The sequence below is a fragment of the Phaenicophaeus curvirostris genome, chromosome 14 (genome assembly GCF_032191515.1).
Source record: "Phaenicophaeus curvirostris isolate KB17595 chromosome 14, BPBGC_Pcur_1.0, whole genome shotgun sequence".
NCBI classification, from domain to species: Eukaryota; Metazoa; Chordata; class Aves; order Cuculiformes; family Cuculidae; genus Phaenicophaeus; species Phaenicophaeus curvirostris.
Window position 1 is genome coordinate 9,495,739 of NC_091405.1, and position 23,646 is coordinate 9,519,384.

General features: G+C 44.1%; 1 protein-coding gene across 2 annotated transcripts; it reads right to left on the reverse strand.

The window, feature by feature from the left end:
* Nucleotides 1-3,289: 3,289 nt before the first annotated feature.
* Nucleotides 3,290-23,632, reverse strand: KLHL36 (kelch like family member 36). Of its 2 annotated transcripts, none has more exons than XM_069868154.1 (5): nucleotides 23,464-23,632; nucleotides 18,939-19,006; nucleotides 14,054-15,127; nucleotides 13,057-13,214; nucleotides 3,290-6,676 (listed from the first exon to the last, which is right to left on the reverse strand). In XM_069868154.1, exons 2-5 carry the CDS (start codon nucleotides 18,996-18,998, stop codon nucleotides 6,121-6,123), a joined length of 1,848 nt encoding a protein of 615 aa, XP_069724255.1. In that variant the 5' UTR covers nucleotides 18,999-19,006; nucleotides 23,464-23,632; the 3' UTR covers nucleotides 3,290-6,120. The 2 variants fall into 2 exon arrangements, with proteins under 2 accessions (XP_069724255.1, XP_069724254.1); XM_069868153.1 differs by lacking the exon at nucleotides 23,464-23,632 and adding an exon at nucleotides 19,188-19,204.
* Nucleotides 23,633-23,646: the final 14 nt, after the last annotated feature.

The window sequence follows — 23,646 nt, forward strand, 5'->3', positions numbered from 1 at the left end:
GGGCGGGGCGCGGAGGGACGGACTCTGCGCCTGCGCGCGGGGCCCGGCGGGCGGGGGCCGCGCAGGCGCCGTGGCGGGAGGGGCGGCCCCGGGGCGGGGCGGTGCCCGCGGGGGGAGCGGGGAGGCCCCGGGCGGGAAGGGGCGACTAGAAAGTTCGGCTTCGGTCCCGTGAGGCGACCCCCGGGCTGAGGGGGAATCTCGGGCTGTGAGGAGCGCCTGGGCTCAGGGGATTCCGGACTTTGAGGAGACCCCAGGCTGTGAGGAGGTCCTGGGCTCTGGAGATCTCAGACTGTGCGGGAATTCCAGGCTCTGAGGAGACCCTGGGCTCAGGGGATCCCAGGCTACGAGGGGATCGTTGGGCACTGGAACAGGCTGCCCAGGGTGGTGGTTGAGTTGCCATCCCTGGGGGTATTTAAAAGATGGGTGGATGAGGTGCTTAGGGGCATGGTTTATTGATAGGAATAGTTGGACTTGATGATCCTGTAGGTCTTTTCCAGCCTAGTGGTTCTGGGGCATCCTGGGCTTTGAGGGGATCCTAGGCTATGAGGAGACCCAACCCAAACCCTTCTACCATTCTGTGATAACCACATAGTGAAATCCCCACGCAAGGATCCATTAAATCAATCTCTAATTTACTCTGTTTTTTTTCCTTAAACGTACTACTGACTCCTGCAAAAGTCAGCCTTGGTTGGGGAGTAAAGGCTAGAGAAAACATTACTGTGAAAGTTGAAGAGAAGGGAATAAAGAAGCTTGTGTCTTTGGCTTTTCAGAGAGGAAGTTCACTGGCTGAGAAAAGAAGGTTCTATCCACCTCTCTCCAATAAGGACATTTCCATCTCCTTCTATTAAGTGCAATACTTAATGTGTGCTCATGACAGTAAATGGTTTTGTGCATTGGCTTCTGTGCTTTTAGTTCACACACCCTGATGACACTGCCTTTTTTTCTGTTTCTACCAAGTGTTGCTCTTCTGTCCTAAGTCAGAGACCTCACAGTGAAAATGGTCTTTTAATATTAAAAGAGAGAAAGAATAAAGGGAGACAAATGTATAGGCTTTTTGCATACAGCATTTCAAGCATCTGAATCCCCCTCTTGCCTCAGGATTCTAATTTACAAGGTAAATAATGGAGTGAAAACCTGTACGTAGCTTATCTGGTTGAAGACAAAACTCCCTTTTGCACACAGTACTGCTTAAGTAAACTCACTGCTGTTGCTGGAAAGGCTGCCCCTTCAAATGGCTGAAAATACAAATGAGCACAGTGCCTCCCACCTGAAAACCAGTTAATTCAAATGTGGATACGCTGCTACTAAAAGCAGTAGCTGATGGTGAAAAGTGTCGTGGGCAGAAACATCATCGCTGCTTTATAGTTCAGCTAGTTTAAAACACCTTCAATTTCACCCTGTCTTATTACAGTTTCATGGTAAAGTCTGTTAACATTTTACCACAGTGTTTTGTAATAATGTGAGTTTTGTAAGTTTTATTGTAATAGCATGCTTTGAAGAAACTTACCTGCTGGCAAGTTTCTGTCTCAGTTCTGCCTTACCATTCATTTCTGCCATTTTTAGTGCTCTGTTATTGTATTACTGCTCACTGCATTGCACAAATCAGTTTTATTTTCTTCTATCCTTTATGCCAGTGGCCATGAATTATAGCTCCCCAAAACCACGTTGCCTTTCCGACTTCAAAAAGTGGTGCTGTATTTATCCTTCTGTGCCTATGTGATGCTAAAAAAATGCATATGGTGTCAACAAACCTGCTGCTGGGCCGTATGTCTCCCACACAGTAGTGGAGTTACCAGAAAGGAGAAGGAAACTGTAGGTAGCTGGGCTCCTCTGTGCTCCTGCTTGCACAGCACAGTGACAGAGCAACTCCATCTGGGCTGGGGGCACATCTGCTCTGACACAGACAACTGTCTATCAGACAACTCAAAGCTGTAAGGTCATGAAGGTGTAATGAGCTTCTCACTCATCATTACATTCGTGAGAACTAGAATATTACAAAAAACTGAAATAGAATAATATAGAGCCTGTCACACTTGCTGCTTTTTCTTCTGTAGATAATTCTCACTCGTCAGAGCTTCATTAATATGTATCTGCAAGGAGAATCACCATTAGAACCTGCTCTTCATTTCTGCAAGTTAAATTGCTTCCCAGGAAGAGTACTGAAGGTTGAAGTAGATCTTTAAATTCTCTAGACATGAGACACCTTTCCCCCCCCCCACACCCCTGTTGCTTAGGAATACTCAATCCAGAACAGCACACAAAAAATCACTGGTATTTGGAAGAAAGCAGCCTGTTCTGTTACAGAGAAATACATGCTCAGGCGCATTCTTTCTCAATTTAAGATTTCAAGATTTGAACTCGAGAACAAAACATTTCCAGCTTCTTTCTCAAGCCATCAGAACAACAGCATCTCACCATAGTGTAATTTTTCCTCAGGGTATCTCGAGGGATTTATGCTATCAAACATCAGTGTTCCAGGCAGCACACCTTTTCTCTGCCGATCTTCATTACTCACCAAGAGGGCTGCTCTGGCCTCAAAATTCAAACTAGAAATCTGCTCATGTGGTACGTTTTCCCTCCTTCATTTTTTTAGAATTCCAGCACACCCATTTCCCAAACCAATTCAGCACTTGGGAGTTTAAATTCTTTTCAAGCATTGTGTGCTGACTACTAACGCTTCCTGAGTGATGATAAGCCACATCTGGGTATACATCATCCTAAATTCAAGGGGTGCTCTGCCAGACTATGCTTTTAGCAATGCTTACTGCCATGGGTCTTGTAGGTGCAAATGATAACCATATGTTCCTTTAATAATAGAAAAATGCTTACAGCAACACCAGGTACAGCACCCCAGTGACCTCTAGTAACACGAGAGATGTCCCATACTCGTCCTGTTTTTGAAGGGACAATAAATGGACTGGGAAAAATAAAACTTACTTCGATGAGTACTGGGGTTACATTCTGCCTGTGCAACTAAACTTAATGTTAGGAGGTTGTAACTATTTATCTGCTCCCCGTGAAACACTATCTTTGAAACCACTATATAAACTTGATTTGGTCTTTTGTCACAGTTGCAAAAAATGTGAAAAGTAATTTCTGATGGTCTGGTTTGGAGCATGATACAGAAAAGGTGAGTTAGTCAAACAAATTACATTTCTGCTTGGTATTATTACATTTAGCTTCTGCCTATTACAATGTTTCCATCATTACCAGTGCCAGCTAAAAATAATTGCAAAATTAATTCTTTCCAATTTATCAAAATGGAAAACCTCAATTAAATCAATACACAAATCAGACTCTAATGAATACAATATTCTAAACTGGATTTATTGTTTCCAGACATTAATGCAATACATAAACACATTAAAAGGTGGGATATAGTAACAAGCAACACATTAACAGAAACAAAAGAATTCTTTGAAAATTTTGTTCTATACTTACACATGAAAATGTCCCCTGAAGTGAAGTAGTTGTCAGTCAACATAGCCAGGATTTCAGATACAAAAAAAACCCCAAACAACTCATTAATGTGTTCATCATAACCAAACTGTTTGTTTTGGTTTGCTTTTTTCAATTTAGCTATTTTTAGGATTTTAAAAAAAAAAGAAAGAGCATTGCCTCATGCAGTGTACAAAGGCCTGAAATCAAATCCATTAATACAAATGAAATACTAACTCCTGAGGCTTTTTTTTTTAAAGACCAAAAAAACCTTGAGGAGTTTCACAAAAGTAATTTCAACTATTTTTTTTAAATCCTTTCTTAGCACTGAAGAAGAAACCTGTAACTTCCTTGCAGTCCAGAAATTTATTCAGAGGTACCTGTTTCCCCACAAATATGGTCTTGTAATATATCAAAGACTTCTTTAATTTACAAGAGCTTCAAATGAAATTAAGTGCAAAAATGTTTTCTTAGTGTTTTCCAATTACTGAGGTAAATAGTTGGGAAAAAAAAAGGGGGGGGAAGGAAGCAGGATATCACCTTTATGTACACCAGATGGAAAAAAATAAAAGGCAAATATGAAATACTTGGTTACAGTGCATAAGGGAGATGTGAAAGGAGGACCAAGGAAGAAATAACAGCAACAATTGACAGTTCCCAGCAGAACTTCAAACCAAAGCCCTTGAAATCCCCTCAGCAGATTACCAATAGCTGAAAATAAAGAATGTGTATTAGCTGGTCTGCCAAGCTGGGCTTTTGGGGAAGAGGCTGTACAATCACCACAACTGTAGCTGACAGCCTGACAATGCTGAGAATGTCATCAATGCTGCTCCCACAGCTGCACCGCATCTCAACCAACTACACAAAGACTAAAAGATCCACCAAATGATGAGTTCCTCACGGCAACAACGGGGTCACAATTACAGAGCAGGAACTTCTGTAATAAATAATATCATATATGGCAAACAAGAGACTGAGTTAGCAAAATGTGTTATAAAAAAGTACAAAAGTTGTTTTTAAAAACTTTGTAAAAATTTATTTTGGGAAGAAGGAATGTTAATCTGTGGCCTGGCATTATTACAGTAACTGAAGCGCTTGTATCAGATTGCTGGTGATCGACTTCTTGCAAATCAGAGGTGCATTTGTAAAATGCCCCAGGGTGAATGCCTGAAAGCTGGCCAGACAGTCGGGGAATTTTAATATCTGCAGCAGAATCAGCTGTGTTTGTAGAGGATGGACTAACGCTTGGGTCAGAAATCTCTCTGCTTGGTATGCAGACGATAGTGTGACACAGAGGATCTAATGGATGGGTTTCAGTTCAGTCCCAGCGTCTGGATCCCAAACACCACCTTTAGCGTATGTTGGGTTTCTTCTGTCCCACTGGGGAAGGTGTTTGGTTGCATGCATGGTAAGCTGTGGCTTCAAGTCCCTGCCAAATCCATCAGAAAAAGCTAATTCCACAAAAAAAGATTTCAACTTGGAAAAAAACCCCAAAGTGTGAGCTATTACCTCAGGTGAAAAAAACCAAGTTGGTGTTCTCCAGGATTACTGAACCACAATTAATCACCCTGGGCTAATAAGCTTTTTGACAGCAAACAAGTTCAGTATGGGCTCCTGCTCACACTGACTACTGGCTGTGACCACTGTGAGGTTTGAGTTAAATGAAGTGGATCGCAGCTTCTGCAGCCTGGTAGGACTGGGGAGGGACATCTTGTTCCAACTTCACCTGAAGGATCCTCCTGCCCTTTCTCCCCACCTTTATCCCATTCAGCAAACTCCAAACTTGCAGTGAGCTCTATCAGTTCCATTTGCTTTGAAGCCCAAGGCAAGCTGTATGGTTTCCATTAAAATCCTCAAATATTTTAAGTTCTTCAAGAGATTTTTTCCTTATTCTGAGGTGTTTTAAAGCCCAAGAAAAACTTGCTATTGTGCTCAAATATGGGAAATGCCACAACAAAGGAAACAAATGTCATCTCACCTTTTCCAGATTTCAAAGTTCACAGGGCTATGGAATCAAGCCCACGTCAATCTTATCTATTCTTTAGCCACACGGTACGGTCTTAATCTTAAGAGTACAGTAGAGTTACTTGCTCTTCAGACTGATCTGACCTGCATTCACCAAAAGCAATATTCTCTTTGAACACCTATGTATTCCAGAAATCTGATACTAACAACAGAAGAATGTATTGTGAATGAAATTTAGCATTACAAAAATCAAGATATACGTTGAAGATGTGTTTCAGCTTTCCTTAGCAGTTGCTTCTGAACTCCTTTGAACTGCTATGTAACTTCAAACCAGACACTTACTACTCTGCCTCCTTCTTGATATCTCAGCCACAGGTTCAACCTTATTTTGAGACTGTCAATATAATACAATATATGTGGAAATGCCATAAACCACAGCGGTAAAAAACGAAGCCTTAACATTCAGAAGAGCAGCATACCCTCTCTTGCCATATCACCGTTTATATAATAGGAGGTTTTTTGGTTTCTTTTGTTTTTTTCACCTTAAACATGAGCTTAATCCAAAACCCACATTCAACTGTACATTTTATGAGACTTCAAAAAATGCCTTTCCCCACCCATTTAAAAAGGAAAAAAAAAACCCCAAGGTTAGATAAAAATGATTCAATACAAGGTCCTTTTGGAGTCCACCGTCAAAAGGTGGTTATCCAGAAGTAGTCATCTTCCTCGATCTTGATGTTTTTTTGTTTTTGTCTTTTTCTTTTTATCCTCTGTTTTGGGTTTCAACGCACAGACACATGCAGACACACCAGCAATCGCTTTGGGTAAGTCAGTTCCTTTGTACCACTTATTTTTCTCCTTATCATAAACCTGGACTGTTTTGGAGAAGACTGTTTCTTCCCAGCTGTAGCCTCCAAGTATATAAATCTTGCCTTCCCAAACTGCCACCCCTGACTCACTGTTTGCTTGCAACAGGGGAGCAACTCTGGTCCACTGGTTACATTGAGGGCTGTAAGACTCCACACTCAGAATGTCAAAACGAGCCATGGTTTCTATGTTGTCATCACTGCCACCGATGGAGTAGATGTTGTCCTGTAAGGTGCACATGCTGTGCCACCCTCGGGCAGTGATCATTGGCCTCTTCTCTTCCCAAACATCTGTGCGGTAATCGTAACACAGCAGGTTTTTTCTATAGGGGCCGATTTGGTAATCATGTCCTCCTGAAATGTACACAAATTCCTTGTAGACTGTTCCAGCATGGCCATAGGTAAACCTAGGACAGGCAAAACCAATTATTTGACTTCATACTTTTGGATTTTATCAAGATACACAAGCATTAGACGAGAACAGGTACTGAAAAAGAAAATAAACAGTAACTGAAGACAAAAGAATTCCTAGTCCTGTTATCACCCAGTAAGTCTTCTTATTCATACCACTTTACCCTGTGCTGCAGAGTGCTAACTCTGTATGACAATGACTTCTCAAGGCATCCTGTTCCTAGCTGGTCGCTACAGAGCCCTAAAGTACGACAACTGCTTTTTAAGGCATCCCCTGCAACGTGTCATACAACAGAGGTAACCCATCCTGCTCTAGTTGGCATGGCCTTCACTCCCATTTTCCCACACCAGTGCTTGGGTTGCATCAGTCTGAGAGGGCCAGAGAGTTAAAAATCCACATCTCAGCAAGGGTTTTCTATGACAGAAAGAGGAAATAACCATACCTCTCAAGACTTATCAGAAGAAACTAACCAATAAAAAAGGACAAGAAAACTACTGCTGCCTTCACCTTCCACAGCTTCAGGATCATGAATCACAATTCTTACCCACCAGTGTTGACAGCCCAGTTTATTTGCAGTCATGACACATGTAGCATTCTTTTAATGAGATATTTATCTGTTCTACTACTTCTGCTATACAGGTAATAACTTCTTTGGTCACCCCAGACAAGGCAACAGAGCTCAGTCAATCATAGATCGGAGTCCACATTTGAAATAAGTCAAAATGAGGTAACAGAAACCAACATCATGCATGCTGCTTCCACAGGGCACAGAGAAAACCCCTTTGATCAGCTATAATAAAGCCACTACAAACCTAATTCTTGAGGCTGTTCTTAAGTTCACACTAGGATATTTCTGACCAAACCCTTCTGAGCTCTTTGAAGTGGGATGCTAAGGTGAGGGACAGCCTCGACTTCTTTGAACATAGCCTTCCTGCACATGCCTTTTTTTCTTTTCTCAGGCAGGGGGATGTCTAAAGGTGCAGCTGCAGCACCAGCCACAGCAAACTGCCTTACACACTGCTACAAAGAGCCTGACCGATTTAATACCCATAGGGCTGCAGAGCAATATAGTCATCATGCTGCACTCATGAGCCTCTGTTACCATCCTTTGCAGTCAAGGACTCAAGACAACCCAGCCTCTATGGCAGACAAACCTATGTTAACATTACTTTAGCTTGGAATGTTTTTGAACCATGCTTGAACACGCTCAAAACTCAATGCAGACAAAACCTTGAGTTGCTTTTATTTTGCGTGGTAATAGTTTGTCTCAGCTCACAAATGGTATCATAACTTCTTCCACATATGTAAATGCCGAGCACTTTTGTGCCAAGGGAAAAGGTAAAATAGAAAAGAAAACCCACATTTACCCTGAAAGCACGATACTTCTGAGAAAAGCTAAAGATGTTTATTATTCTAGATGCCTAACGAGGCTTCTGACCAGTGTCTGAATCAGATATTTTAATATCCTGCCCCAAGAAACAGAAGGATTCTTGACACACTTGGCCTAAGAATGCCGAGTGGCTAAGACAGACCTTGCAACTGTAAAGGCTGCAGCACCATCCCTGGAGATGCTGAAGAAATAACTGCAGTACCATACTTCTTAACCACTCAGGAAAAAGAAAGAAGGAAGGAAAGAGAGGGCTAAGGCACAGTTATGAGACTGTATCAAAAAAAATAACTCAGTAATTCCACAGATCACAATCTGCCTAACCATGGAAACACATAAATCATGTACAGTACTTCTGTTTGATGTGAAATATCCCAAGCACGTACACTCCAGCTTTTGCACCTGCCAGAAATGCTATGGAAGGTGTAGTGTATACAGATGCTGCTTTACCTCATTTATGGTCTGTTATGGACAAGAACTGGGAGCATATGTCTCCAGCAGCACCCAGTCTGGTTGCTAGAGTGATTGCTGCTCTATATACACAGGAATGGGTCTTAAAACATAGACTACCTATCTTGGAAGTAGGATGGATGCTTGAATTCATTTCCTTTCTGAAATTGCACTTGATTTTAAACCCACATCTAACCAGCAAGCTACCTGGAGGACGTGAAGTGCACTCCACTGTGGAAGTAGTGCCAGTTAACAGCTTTTGAGGAGTCAGAAAGAGAAGAGTGAAAGGACATTGAATCCAACACAAAGCCTGGGGTTTTTGTACTGCTGACAGCAATCACATTACAGTTCAGAAGGAAAAAAAAAGACTAAGTTAAGAAGAATTTCAGTGACTTTCAGAGAAGTAGGTTAAATGTTTCCCTACGCAAACTGAAAAATGGAATTCTCTACAGGTATGCAAGCAATCAACATTTTCTTTCAAGCACATGCAAGCAGTCTAGCACAGACAGCTACAGAAAAAACACTGACACTTTTCTCTTTTCCTTGGTCAAAAGGCATGTGTAGCAAACAGCAATAGCTGCAAGAGTAATTTGAAAGAGGCAATCATATCTGAAGCATCAAATCAACCATCAATTTGTTATTTTCCAATACAGGGAGATTACCCGTTGAAATACACTAGAGGTGTTTCAATTTGCCTGACTTCTGAAAAGCTCATTCAAAATTGCACATACCTTTCTTCATATTAATCAAAAACTGCATGAAATGCAATGCACAAATTAAACACAATCAATAAGAATCTTTTCTGCAAGTTCTGGAGTTTAAATGGGGGCACTGCTAAATATGCAACAGAACAGGACACTTCAATACAGAGGACCCAGACAGACTCCAACAGAAAGCTTCAAGCATTTTGGCAGCATTAGCTATTAGAGTGGCCAGAAAAAGTTAGAGGCATTAAGGAGAATGAAGCTTCAATTCAGAACATCTGCTAAAGCTCGCTGCCAATTTTGAATAACCTACCTAGATACACTGCTGCAAACTTACAACTTCTGACACAGTAACACTATTCAGTAAATGCTAGAAAATCTACCATTTATTTTCTTAAACGGAAAAACACTTGACCTAAATTAATAAAGTTCTGGGAATCGCCTAGTCCAACCAAAGTCCAGGCGAGCCATGGTTGCTGTGAATCTCAGTGTCCACCTGTTGCAGCCCTGTAAGATTATTCATGACACAACTGGTAGAGCAGATACCGTCGTTCGTTAACCTGTTCCAACACATTTCCTCATGCAACTGCCTTCATTTCTTCTGCCAAACTTTAACCTAGGGCCACTCAATTAATTTCACTGTTGTCTGTAGCAGACTTTTTCATGGTCTATTCAAGGTGAGAACACATTGCACCAAATTCTGCTCTGCCAACCTTGTCAGCCACTGCTGATCCCTTCTGGGCTAGAAACTATGGCAGCAACTGCTCCCAGGAGCCTGGGAAAATGGTGAAAAAAAGCACAGGACCTCTCTGAAGAATGGGAAAGGTATCCCACAACGAAGGATCCTAATGAGAGTCAGGCAAAATTAACTTGTAGCAAACTTGGACCAGAGCCACCCTTTAGATGGCTTGGCTTAAGTTTTCCACATTAAGCATCTGCCTCAAGACAATATGCTTCCTTCTCCAGCAAGACAGCATTATTTCAGTCAAAACAGCTCAGCTCCTTCCACGAAACTGGTTAGGGAAAATGACGTGCTGTTTTGACCGCACTGGGATGGGTAAGGGGTGGGAGGGAAGAAGAGATAAAAAAGAGCTTCCTTAGAGGAGCGTGACTGCTCCTGTTGTACAGCAAGATGGACACAGCATTTGGCAGCAGACAGAAGGCACGGGTATTTAAGGACACCACCACTGCCTTTCCCCTGAAAATCTCTACACACATGGCAAGCTATAACCCTTGGGAAGAAAAACAATACAGCCATTTTCTGCATGTTCAGAGCAGAAGCATTAACAAATAACTGTGAGAGTCCAACCCCACACAGCTCAAATGGAACTACACAAGCCTACACCCCAGAATGACCTAAACATGCACCTATCACTCCAGGGTATAGCTTTCCAGGCACTTGCTGGCTTAGAGCAGTCAGAAACAACACCAAAGCTGTGAACAGGGGGCCTAATTCTGGCAGCCATGCATCCAAGAGGACCAGAAAATTTGTGTGCTTTCTCTTTAGAGGGAAGAAGACAGAAAAATGCAGAAAACAAGGCACCTATGTTGGGACATGGTGCCTGATCAGGCAATCAGGAAGCAGCCGATTGGAAATTCTGATTTCCTCTACATGAGGCAAAACAATCATTGCTAGAATAGGGCTGGGGAAGATGTTATTTGGATAAAATAGTAACTAAAATCAGTTTGAGGAACAGAAGCATACGGTGGGGAGGAAAACTGATCAGATGAAGGATGTGCTGAAGGGAAGATAGGAATACACAGGAAAAATAATAACAATCATGCTTTCTTTTAGTCTTCAATGGAGCACAAATTTATCTCTCAACCTCCCTCCACCATCAGCAAATCCATCTGAAGTATGTCAGGAAAGGACTGCCCAGATTCCTTCCAGCAGCCACAAACACCTGCCAGAGCCACATCTCTCTCTGAACACAAGCCATGTGCATTTGTCCCCACAGTCAGAAAAGTTTCTTCCTGTTGTCCACCTCTGTGCCCATGTTTGCCTTTTGCAATCTGCATAAAGCTCTTCCTAACTTTATTCCTTCTGTGCAGAAAAATGGTTGTTGCAAACAATATATAGACAACACAACAGTTCTCCAAAAAAAGAAAGAGGGCTGAAAAGACAGAAAATCTGAAGGTGTTGTGTCCATTAAGATCTAACTGAAGACACATTAACATGCAAGAGAGCAGCTACGGTGGGAAACCGTTCACTATGCAGCTGCACAAATATCTGAGCTGGCACAAGGGACAGTTAGCATGGGACAAGCAAGGTAGAGCAGACAGGAGGAGAGGATGCAGAACTCTTTCTTTGGGATGCAGCAATAACTTCAGTAGTCACTCCATTATAGCCTGACGCTGCAGTTTAGCAACCTAAATTATATCAGTCCATCTAAGTGGCGTCTGTCCCATAGGGAGACTTTTGCCTGGTGCAAGTGGCTGAGCAAGGCAATCTAATAAAAAATTTAACACCCTCCCATGTCAAGGTTCACTTTTAAATGCTGCAGCTGAAAAATTCTCAAAGTCAACACATTGGTAGCAGTAGGAACACACAGAAAAACTGCTCCTTTTCAGACAGCTTGCAGTCTGCAAGCTTCCCCTGGACCACTTACACGTTGGGAAAAACAGACCCATACCTGTTCTAAGGCAAGCAGCTTTTTAACATCATACAAGGCAGTCAGGTCACAGCTACGTTTCTTTGAGAAATGTTAAAAATAAAGGCAAAAACCCACCCTTTGCTACAATTTCTCTGAGCTGTTACTGAGATCTCACAGGTCATTCCAATTAACAGAAGGGCTCAGGAACTGAAGACACTCTCAAACACAGCTTACCAGGAAAGATTGTGGTGTTTAGCTTCAACTGCTACATCTGTCGATGTAAGCAGAAATAAAACAGAAAAAAGCATCCTGCTTCTGAAGAGCACTCGAGGCCAGCTGTTAGACTGGATCAGACTCGCATTGCAGCACCTGCCCAAAATAGAATTGGGCAACAGGCTTCTGTGCCTTCACTGGCTGCCTATGGCTCAGCAGCTAAGGGAATAAGGGGAAAAAAAACCTGAACTCTCAAATCAAATTGCAAGTATCTTTTTCATGCTGCCACTAAGAAAGCAAGCACTGCTGCTGAAGTTGCAGCTTTTGGACATCATGAGAACACCATTCGTACATCACTCCTGTAATTTCCATGAACATAAAATATTGCTAACTCTGAAAAGCTGTTTGCAAATTAAATGCTACCGGGCCATTCTTAATGAAGTCACTGCTCAAACATTGATTCAAGATAGGAGCAATGCCATGTGCTGCAGTATTAAAGCTTCTGAAAGACAGAGCAGCCAAGTTTTAACTTGGACTGAGAGAAAGAGAAACCACATGTGCCTGGGGTTATCTGTATTTGCAATACAGGTAAACGTGGTTTATCTGCAACAGCCAGCCCGAGCAGTCAAATAAAGAGAAACACTTTGCAAAGAAAATAATCATAACACGGAGATAAAGTAACCAATCTCTGACCAAGATTTAAACAGTGCCTCTGAAAAGACTTGATTCCAAGTGACCTCAGGAAAAACATTTTAAGAATTGTAGAATGAAATTACAAGAGTTTTTCCTCCCATCCTTCAGACATCTCTCAGGACAAAAATTAAAATCATTCAAGCTGACACGTTGCCTGGGAGACATGGTTGCTCAAATACCAAATGCTGATAGAGTTTGTTACTTGCTGATACCATGTTGGTTACATATCCCCTTGCCTCCCTCCTAGGGATATCCACTCCTCAACTGAAGTCACACAAGCTCTCTCTACTACCATTCTTCAGACATGAGATATCTTTCCAAACATCTCTATTACCTTGGTAAGCCAGCTATGTAGGACCACGAATCCTTCTGAGGGCTGTACGTCTCCACTGAAGAAAGTGCCCCATTTTCATTCCTGCCACCAACTGCTACCAGCATGTCAGCAATAGCTCCCAGGTAGAAATCTACACGGCGTTGTCTCATGGAGGCGACCTGTCAAAAAAACCAATAGGCTGACATCTTCAAACATCTGGTAAGCAAGCTGACTGAATGTATATTCATGTCTGAGGACAGATTTTGCTTCTTCCTGTTTATTTGAAAGGAGAGCAACAGGTTTTCATCTATTATAAATACTTTTGGTTTTCTGTAGTAGTATGTTACTAGCACTCCTTTTCAAAAAAGGGGGACTACAAAAAGGATTTAAGGGACAGGTCACCTTATAATGGTTTGCATTACATGGACCTCCTTCCAAAACTCTGCAAGAAACTTAAATTGGAATCACTCAGAAACACAACTGAACCACTCAGGACAACTGGTTCAAACTGCGGGAACGGCACAAAATTTTATAGGTCCTGCACTGGCTGCAGGGTTTTACAGCAGGACTGGAAGTAAACAGCTTGTCCTAAGAGACATTTAGCACAGAGACATTTGACAAGTGCTAGAGTTATTTTCTTTTAATATCAGATCCATTTTTTATTTGTTTGTATGTGCTGCTGCTTGAGAAAGATCAACTATGTAATTGCGTTTCTAAATCCATTCTAGCATTATTCTCAAAAGTGATCTAAAGAGTTGCAGTGGATGCTGACCAGGAATTTCACAGATGAGACATCTAGTTCCCAAGTGAAGCTGAAAATCTGCCCCGAACTCTTTTGCTGTGTGTATAACTTAAGCATTCCCACGAAGGACTCAAGCAGCTGCTTTTTCAACTCCACTTTCCATTTGCAAGCGTTGCTACGTTGGTTATTCTAACAAGCCCTGTCCTTCCACCAAAGAGAAGAAAATACTCTAAACATTAAGGACTTTAAACAGAAATAATACAGCTTAAGTCTCACCTTTATCCACTGGTTACAGCGGGGATCATACCTATATAGGAGATTGGAAGCTGCATCCCCTCCATTGTCTCTTGAAAAGCTGCCTCCAGCTATGAAGATGAAGCCTCCCAAGACTGCAACACAGTGGTGACTTCGTCTGGCTGGGAGAGGGGTTTCTGCTACCCACTGCCCCTTTCTGGTGTCCAAGAAGCAGGTATCATCGCTCAGTTCCAGGCACCGCTCAGAAACCTCCCCACCCACAAAGAGGAGCCTTTCCTCACAGGTCCGCAGGGCTGTCCGTTTGTTTTGCAGCACTGGCTGAGCTGTGACATTATTATGATAGTTCACCGCTTCCTCTATGAACCCCTCACAGTTTGCTTCTTTGGGAAGAAGAGAGCAGACAGCAGGCTTGACTCGATGGAGGAGATCACTTTTGGGTATCAAGGGAAAATGTATGTTATCCAGAACCCGGTAAGCCTCATTCTCCCTTTCTGGGTACTGGGTAAGCCACTGCAAGGCAGCCTGCAGCAGGTCGTGCTCACACTCCTGCTGCACATTGCTGCTGTCCAGGTATTGGCATAACTTCTGCAAGGAAATGTTCTGCAGGAAGTCTGGGGTGAAAGACAGCGTGCCAAAGTTCTGCAAGATGAAAGAATCAATGTAGGAGTCAAGGCGCTTCAGGTTGTAAATCGAGGCTAGCTCCTGCAGGTACAAATAGTTCTCCTCGCTGACTTCATTCTCCAGATACTCACAACAGAAGTCGACCACCTTCCAGATCTGCAGCAGGTGAGCTGTTTCAAGCACATAATCGATATTGCCCCCATCTAAAGATAGCTCACTGCCATAAAGGAAATCCACCACGGCCTTCAGACCAATATAGGAGGCTCCAAAAAGCTCAACCTCTTTTTGGTGGGCTTCTCGCATACCGATGGTGAACATAGAGTTGAAGTAGTCACTGCAAACAGCGAGAAGATTCCGATGAGCTGGGACTCTCTGCTCATCCACCACAAGGACAATGTCACAGAAGAGGCCTCGGTGCCTCTGCTCATTCAGGCTCTGAAGAACGAGACTAGAGTGGTCATCCCACCTGTATACCTGGAATAAACAAACAGAATCATACAGATGTTACCTTCACCAATTTCAGTGCGCACAAAGCATTTTCCCATTAGATGCAGTCATATACGAGAGTGGCACAGTTATAATAAATTTTGCCATGAAACAGTTGGCAATCAACATCACATGGACAAGACTCCTCACCTTCACTTTGAAAGGCCTGTGCAGACTTTTAGTGCTTCCTACTCCCCTTTTTTGTTATAATTTACTTCTACATCCTCTGTAACACTGCACCCAAACCTCATCCCTGAGGATTTATACAGGCACTATTTTCTGAGACTCTTCCGCTCATTGTCTTTGAGACATCTTGCTGACACGTCCTTTCTTACTTGTCCCTCGAACAACTCCTTACAGACTTCTTCTCAACTAAGCTATTTGCTAAATATTTGGAGTGGGAGACACACATGAAGCTAGACGCCAAATTTTCATTCAGCCCATGTATTGTTTGGGTTAGTGCTTACTTGACAGCTCCCCTGTCTTAAATCTTTTCAGAACTGTGCATTTCTAAGGGTAAAATCCTTCTTTCTTGCTGTATTATTCCAGGCACACACACTGCATTAAAAATAATGGCTGTTTATTTATGTGCAAAGCCACACATGTGGATAACTTATTCCCATAAAACTTCTGTGTGCTTCCAGAAGCAGAGGTAGTTTTTTGGTTTTAATGAATACAACTAAATATTTTTCTTCTAAAGAAATGGGAAAATGCCCTCAGAACATGTCCATTAAGTGCTCTTCTGGGATCTCTCTGGTCCAAACATTCTTCCCACCAGCTCTGTATATGCCGCAGAGCTTTTGAGGTAACCAGTATTTGCCTCTCTCTCACAAACTTGCATAAACAGTCTTAAGAACCAAAATGGGAACGTTTTGTTATCCCTCAAACGTCCAGCAGAACACGTACCAAAGGGTCTGATCACCCCAGCATGTCAAGTGATGCAACTTTTAGGACCACCCTTCCAGAGGAACGGCATGCTTGATGGTACAGTCAGTTCCCCTGTGATCTCCCTTAATAAAAGTTATGGTTAAGTTAAATGCAAATACACAACTTTAATTACCAAATCCAAAACAGGCAAAGTTGCAGAGCCTGTAAGAACATGTAGGAGAAATGAAAGGAGGTGGAAAAGAAGCAATTCTCTGTATCATACTTAAGTTACCTCTGAACAATTCTGGCTGTAGGACCCTGGCTGGGTATTGCCCAGTTCTACAGCCTCAGACTGCGCTCCCACAAGCGTCACCCTGACAGGGTGTCTCAGCCCATGTCTACGTTGAAAACAATCACACCGATGATCTGAGATCTTTTCAAGCCTCTGAGGCTTTCTTTCCCCAAACAGCTGCTTCTCCTAGAAACCCAAACTATCCCTGGCTCTCACAGTTTCCCAAACAGAAAGAACATGATTATTGTTGTCTGGCTAAACCACTAATAGGTTGGTTAAATCATAGAGACAACCTCTCTGCCCACCTGGATGGGAAAGGTTCGAGTCCTAGAGCCAACTATTTTCCCTTGCATGCAGCTCTCACTCTAGATGCGCACCCTGCAAACACAATATTGGTAACAGTACTTTTATACAATGAGATAAACGGGATTAACAGACACAGCTCACCACTGTCCAGACGTGATGGCAGCCAGTCATCCTGAGCTAATACCAGCCAGGGGAGCCTGACCTCCCACGCCTGCCTGTTCGCAGTTGGTGATACAGCGTCAGGCAGTAGATGAGACCCAAATGTGCTGCTCTTAACCACGTTTACCCGAGTGGTTTCTCTTTAGTTTTGCTTAAACTCTTTTCTAAACAATGGAGACCAAGCTGCCAAAAAAGCCTTCGGTTGGAGTAACTTTGTCCACACTCAAGTGTATGGAGTTAAACCAATCAAAGTGAAGAGGCTTCAATAACAATTATAAGTTTTCTGCACCAGAACTCTTTAATGTGCCTCATTGCATCATCATATCTCTGAACTTAAATGGGGATATATGGCATAGTAACTTCCACCAAACAATGAAACTGCCAGAGATACGTAACAGAAAAAAAATGGGGATTAAGGACTGTAAAGTTTTTTATCTTCATTTTTCTTAGGTTGAGCAATGATGATACCCTATGGGAGCCGAAGCAGACACCAAGGGGTGGAGGAGGTAGGAAGATAAATAAATATGGCAAAGGACAAACCACACATTTGTGGCAACTGTGGAGAAGGACAGAGAATGAACAGACAATAACTAACGTCTTGCAGCACCCTCTTCTGAAACTGATTCATGGGGGACAGTTATTGGATTAAACCAAAACCATATTCCCTTCCATCTCTGGAAACTGGCTGATCATCTCACTAATATTCTCTAATACCACCATCATACATAATAAGATTACACCAGAATATAAGATTTGCCAGAGACCCCTATTTACTTATCCGGCTGTCGAGCCTGCAGAGTAATCCTGACTGCAAATATACCTGACAACTTGTACTCCCAAAATCCTTGTTGCCATGCAGAACTGTTGCTACTTCAGAAATCAAGCATAAAATCATTATGCATGGCATTGCATGGACTCAAAATACATTAACATATTTCAGCCACTTAGCAAGTTCATTCATTCAGAGAGCAAATAACAGCAGCTGCACATTTCAAAACCAAGACTAATTTTACACTAAACACGAACATCTTTCTCAAGCTATTTATGTTCTGCAGAACAGCTTTAGCACTATCTAGTAATTCTAAGTTTAATAGATAGTGACAGCTGCTATCTAAGCAAGAAAATAAAACAATGCTGTCAAGTTAATTAATTTTTAATGTGGTGCTTTATTATTACATTCTGACTAAACCATTTAAATGTTACACAGGATCAGCACTCAGGGAAAGATTATACTAGTAGGGTTGCATTTAAAAATTACTCCTGCTTATCTTTTATCAATTGTATTAGAGCAGTGTTTTAACTTCTTTCAGATTCAAAGATCTAATTTCTTTCAGACTGTTAATGCAGCTTCACTAATCGTCAGTGATGGAAAAGAAAACGAGATATGTCTCATTGAACTTTGCTAATACAGACATGGGCACTGAAAAGTTTTTTGTTTCTAGCTGTTGTTGCAGTACAAGGTCCTTGCTCTGCAGCATCTGTAACCCAGTACTCTCAGTAGAACAGAAAAGCAGTTTTCCCTAGTGTGAAACAAAATTAAAGTAATAATTAACAACTGATACTAATACCTGCTAACACTTGAGTCATTATCCTGATGACCTGCATAAAGAGCTACCCAAGACAGATTTCCATGGATTCCCAATTAAAATCAATGTATTTGTGCAGACAGATGCCACGCAAAGAAAACATCTCGAGTTCACCGGAGTAAGTACTGTTTGCGGGACGAAGGCTCCCGTCTTGTACAAAACACAAACTAAATCTAAAAAGTAAGCCCCGTTTTGCTTCTGCAACTAGGATTTTAAGCGATGGTTCAGTACAAAATAAACACATTGCATGTAATGACTGAGTTTTTGTAGAGAAAACAGTGCTCTGGTGATGCGGGTTTCTTTTTTAAGTTATGAGTCACGATGAGCAGATGCCCACTTGCTGCTACTGCTTTCTTTTTTTAAAAAAAAAAATCATTAGGTAGCAACTTCTTCTATCAGAAACCCCTGAGCAGGTAAGAGCCCCGTTTCCACATCTCTTCTTAAAAACAAAACCTCTTCTTAAAAACACAGTTTCTTCTTACCAACACAGAATATTCACATCCCCTCAAACCAGCCCATCAAAGGCAGAGCCTTTACCCCACTTATTGTTCTTTCTGTAACTTGTTCAGGCAACACCGAGCGTACAAACCTTTGAGGATTCACTTATCTTGTGTGGCCGACAGATCCTGCTCTGCCTGGTCCCCTCCATGACCGCTTCTGCAACAAAAACCAAAGCGAGACGTTTACCAGCCCCTTCAGAGCCACAAAACCCGAGGCGGCCGGGGATGCGCTCGTTCCCTTTCCCACCGCCCCCCCGCCCCCTCGCAACGGCAAGACGGGAGGTGAAAGAAAACCAACCACAAAACAAAGGGGGAACGAAAGCAAAGCGAGAACAAACCCCGCGAGCGGCAGCCCCCGCGGCGGCCCCGCGGGCGAGGAGGGGAGGAAGGGCGAGCAGGGCGAGCAGGGCCGGCGGCCTCGCCCCGGGGCTCCCCGGCCCCGGCAGGAAATGCCGGCAGGAGGCAGCGATGGAGGCGGCGGGGCGGGGCGGCAGAGCCTCCGCGGGGCCGGGCCACGGCGCCCCCGCCGCCAGCCCGGCACCGGCGGAGCCCAGTGACCCTTTCTGGGAAATATGTTTTCCTAATAGTCAGCCTGAACCTCCCCTGGTAGAGCCTGAGGCCATTCCCTCTCGTCCTGTCCCCTGTCACTGGGGAGAAGAGCCCAGCTCCCTCCTCTCCACAACCTCCTTTCATGTAGTTGTAGAGAGCAATGAGGTCTCCCCTCAGCCTCCTCTTCTCCAGGCTAAACACCCCCAGCTCTCTCAGCCGTTCCTCACAAGGCCTGTTCTCCAGCCCCCTCACCAGCTTCGTTGCTCTTCTCTGGACTCGCTCCAGAGCCTCAACATCCTTCTTGTGGTGAGGGGCCCAGAACTGAACACAGGATTCGAGGAGTCCCGTCTCTTCGCTCAAACACCACGAGTTAAAAAAATCCCTTCGTTAATCCAGCACGCCCGGGTGTCTCCCAGAGGTTGTGGTCGGGACAGCAGAAACCTGCAAGCCTCTGTGCATGTGTCAGAGCTCCATCTGCCCTCACCAAGGACAGCCCAGTCCCTGCAGTGAGCAGGGACATCTTCAAGCAGATCAGGCTCCTCAAAGCCCTGCCCAGCCTGGTCTCGAATATTTCCATTTTCCTACCACCTCCCTATACAACCTGTGCCAGTGTTGCACCAACCCCATCGTAAAACATCATAACCAAAAATGTAGTTGTCCTGCTGCTACAGGCCCTGCTAAAAAGCCTGTCCCCGTCTTTCTCATCTGAGTTAAGTTTTCTCTGGATCTAAACCAATTTATTTAACCATCTCATGCCCATATTCAGAATTTATCTAGGATCCCAAATTTGTTTTTACGCATTCATACTTCTTTTTTATTTTTAAGTTTTACCCCAGTTTGCTTCATTATAGATAAGGGTGGCAGCCAGGGCCCCATTCAAGACAGACGTGACCTCTCACAAACACAGACCCTGAGGGATACTCAGCTGTCAGTTCCCATCTCTGCTCAGAAAGCATTAAATGCCTTTCAGTCCTACAACTCCATTGCAGACACTCACTGGAGAGAATCAGAAAACTTAGCATCTCACCAAGACCAGGATTTTATACCTTTTTGTATGGTAAGAATTTGGTCCTACTCACTGCCACTACTGTACACTAACAAAAAGTTCATCCTCTCCCTCTTCAGTTAAGTAGGAAAAGTAGGAATCTTGTTCTTTACCTTTACTCATTGGGCACTGGCAGAGGCTGCCCAGGGAGGGGGTTGAGTCACCTCCCCTGGAGGTGTTTAAGGGACGGTAGACAAGGCGCTGAGGGACATGGTTTAGTGATTGATAGGAATGGTTGGACTCGATGATCCGGTGGGTCTCTTCCAACCTGGTGATTCTATGATTCTATGATAAAGCGATGACAAACTGTGCAGAGGGGGCGCTGTGTGTGCATCGAGGTGCAGCGAGAAGCCCGGTCATCATCTCATCTTGCTCACCCGCAGATGAAGCTACCTGAGCTCAAACCTGCCTGGCCTGCAGCTGGCACCTCTTGAACCGTGCATGATGCTGCAGGGCTGCTTTGCATTGATTTGGGGTCGGGGGGTTAACGGTTAATGAAATCCTCGGTGGTGAGCAGGGCTGACAGAACACCTCCTCCAGGGATGAAGTCAGAAGCAAAGCCCCCACCGAGTCTGGTTTCAGCACAACGGTCTTCACTAAAACACTACGAGTTAAAAATTCCCTTTTGTTAATCCAGCATTCCTGGGTATTTCCCAGAGGTTGTCGTCAGGACATCAGAAACCAGAAAGATTGTGTGTGTCTAAGCTCCATCTGCTCTCACCAAGGACAGCCCAGCTGGGACACATCCTACACGGTGATGGGGCAGTTGTCGCTGACAGAAGATGATGCACACAGTGTGGAGCAGCCACATTTCAGACCAGGTGAGTGTGCCAGGGCTACCAGAGACATTAGCGCCTTCCCCTACCCCAGCCGTCATCCAGCCCTCTGCCACAGCAGCATCCAGCCGGCTGTGTCAGTTCTTCAGCCACTCCGGAGAAACCAGAGAGGATGATGGGTTTCTGCTACTCTAATTGATTATCAGGTCTGAAGATGAGATCCATTTTTGCTACCTTTGGTTGCTCCTGCAGCCCCTGTGACCATGAGAAAGCAGGATAAAGATTCCTGGACTGTCCAAACATAAAACCTACTCTGCCGACAATCCTAATGCTAACTGTGATCTGTAAATTCACACAAGAAGTTATTATTGTCTCCATTATTTCCTCTGCTCCTGCATAGAAAAGACAGATGGAGAAGCAGGACTGGACACAGCCATAGAGGAAGACCAGAAAAGAAGCAAAAAGGTGTGATGGCAAAGAGCCACAGAAGCAAGGCACTAGCAGTACGTTTTAGGAGAACTGCTAAGTCTTCTGGGAGGCCACAGCTCTGCAGAGCCATCCTGTTCACTCAGCTCCTTCCACACATTCCAAGACCCTCCCTGAACTTCATTAGTACAGTCTAGACAGCTGAAGGTCAGTGCAGATATCCAGCACTTCACAGTTGCTGGAGACGTCTTTTTTGAGGCAGTTTGTAAGTCTTCTTTTAAGTCCTTTCGCTTCCTCTGTTGTCTGTGCTTCCTCTCCAAGGACTCCTGGGAGATTAACAGATGCTGCTTCCAGGCTGGTGACATCTTCCTGTACAGAAGATGGAGGTCTCAAAACTCCCATATGGAAAGCAAATCAGAGTTCATGGAAGCCAGAAAAGTGGGCATTTTCCCCTCTCCAGTTACGGCCTGGTAAAACTTTGCACAATAGTTATTCCTCCATTGTGAAAAGAAAAAAATCAATGAAAATATGTCAAGGACAAGGGAGAGAAGCAAACAGAAGAGGTTTGGTCCCACGAGGAAGACATGCATGTTTGAGGTTTGAATCCAGCACTTAAAAGTGTGAGGCATGAAGTTCCTAATGAGTATAATTCAAACACTCCAGCTGGGTCACAGAGACCTAAACAGTGAAGAGACGAGGACAACCAGCACTTGTTACAGGTAGAAACAGCAGCCAGTTTGTGCCAAAGGATGATATATGCAGACTATGAATAAAAATATTTTTATGAGCAGATAATGGTCAGCAGTAAAGGCTTTTAAAAAAGAAGTGCTCCTAAAGACAGTTCCATAAGAAGAATCAATAGGAATTCAGGCCCATTAATGTGTGATTATATTATCATCTACAGCCTGCAGTCTACAGGGATGCTGAGTGTGATTCACCCATGTCCTACACTTGTACTGACTTCAGAAATATTCCTCTCTTCTCTATGACCTCATCTACATCACCGAGATGCACTGCAGCAAAACACTCATGTTCGGGGCCCTGATGCTACAGGGAACCTCATGTTGTCGGGGACTCTTTGCAAGAAGATTCACACAGGATTAGGGCTTCTTGTTGTTGACCAGTAAATTATGTGTCTTACAATTAACACAAGCTCTGGCGATCTCGTTCCTCAAGATGTCTGGAAACACCGAAGAACTGTATGTGGCAAAGGGGTTTCTTACTGTTCAATCCTCACATTTGCAATATATTAATGTGAAAAAACAAAAACAAATTTACATACCATGCAAGCTTTAAAATGAAACAAAATGTGATACTTTTTATCGCAGAATGTGGGCTTTATTCAAAGCGTGATATCCGGCCTCCAGGTTTAGAATCATAGAATCACCAGGTTGGAAGAGACCCACGGATCATCGAGTCCAACCATTCCTATCAAACACTAAACCATGTCCCTCAGCACGTAGAAACCCGCTAACAGGCACAAGGACCAGTTTTTAAGGCTCCGCTCCGGGGGGGGACACGACAACATCTGGGGTTGATAAACGGGTTATCGAGTTTGATACCGCAAAACAGCGTCATCTCGATTCGGGGCCGGGCGGTGCGGGCAGGGGAGCGCAGCCTCTCCCCGCCAGGGCTGCCCGGCAGGGGGAGAGCTCTCCATTCCTCCTCTCCATCCCTCTCCTCTCCATCCCTCTCCTCTCCATCCCGATCCCCGCGGCCTCCAGCGCTGCGGCGGGGTCCGGGAGCGGCTCCCGGCGATGCCCCCGCGGGGGATGCCGCCCGGTCCCCCCCCTCCCCGCTCCCGTCCCGCTCTCCTACCTGCCCTCCTGGCTCCGCTACCTCCCGCGCTCCCGGCCCGGCTCCCGGCCCCGCCGCTCCGTTTCGCGCATCGTCGCTTCTCCCTCCTTCCTCCTCCGGAAAAACATCGCGGAGGAGGGGTGGGGGGGCCGCATCAGCCGCCGAGCCGGGCTCCGCCGAGCCCCCCTGCCCGGGGCCGCTCCC

What these genes read in the sequence shown, in the direction of transcription:
- KLHL36 (XM_069868154.1), bottom strand. Translation starts at nt 18,998, where the DNA reads ATGGAGGGGACCAGGCAGAGCAGGATCTGTCGGCCACACAAGATAAGT. An exon ending in AGATAAGTGAATCCTCAAAG is followed by an intron (nt 15,128 to 18,938) that starts GTTTGTACGCTC and finishes TGTTTATTCCAG; the next exon opens with GTATACAGGTGGGATGACCA. An exon ending in GCTGTAACCAGTGGATAAAG is followed by an intron (nt 13,215 to 14,053) that starts GTGAGACTTAAG and finishes TTTTTTTGACAG; the next exon opens with GTCGCCTCCATGAGACAACG.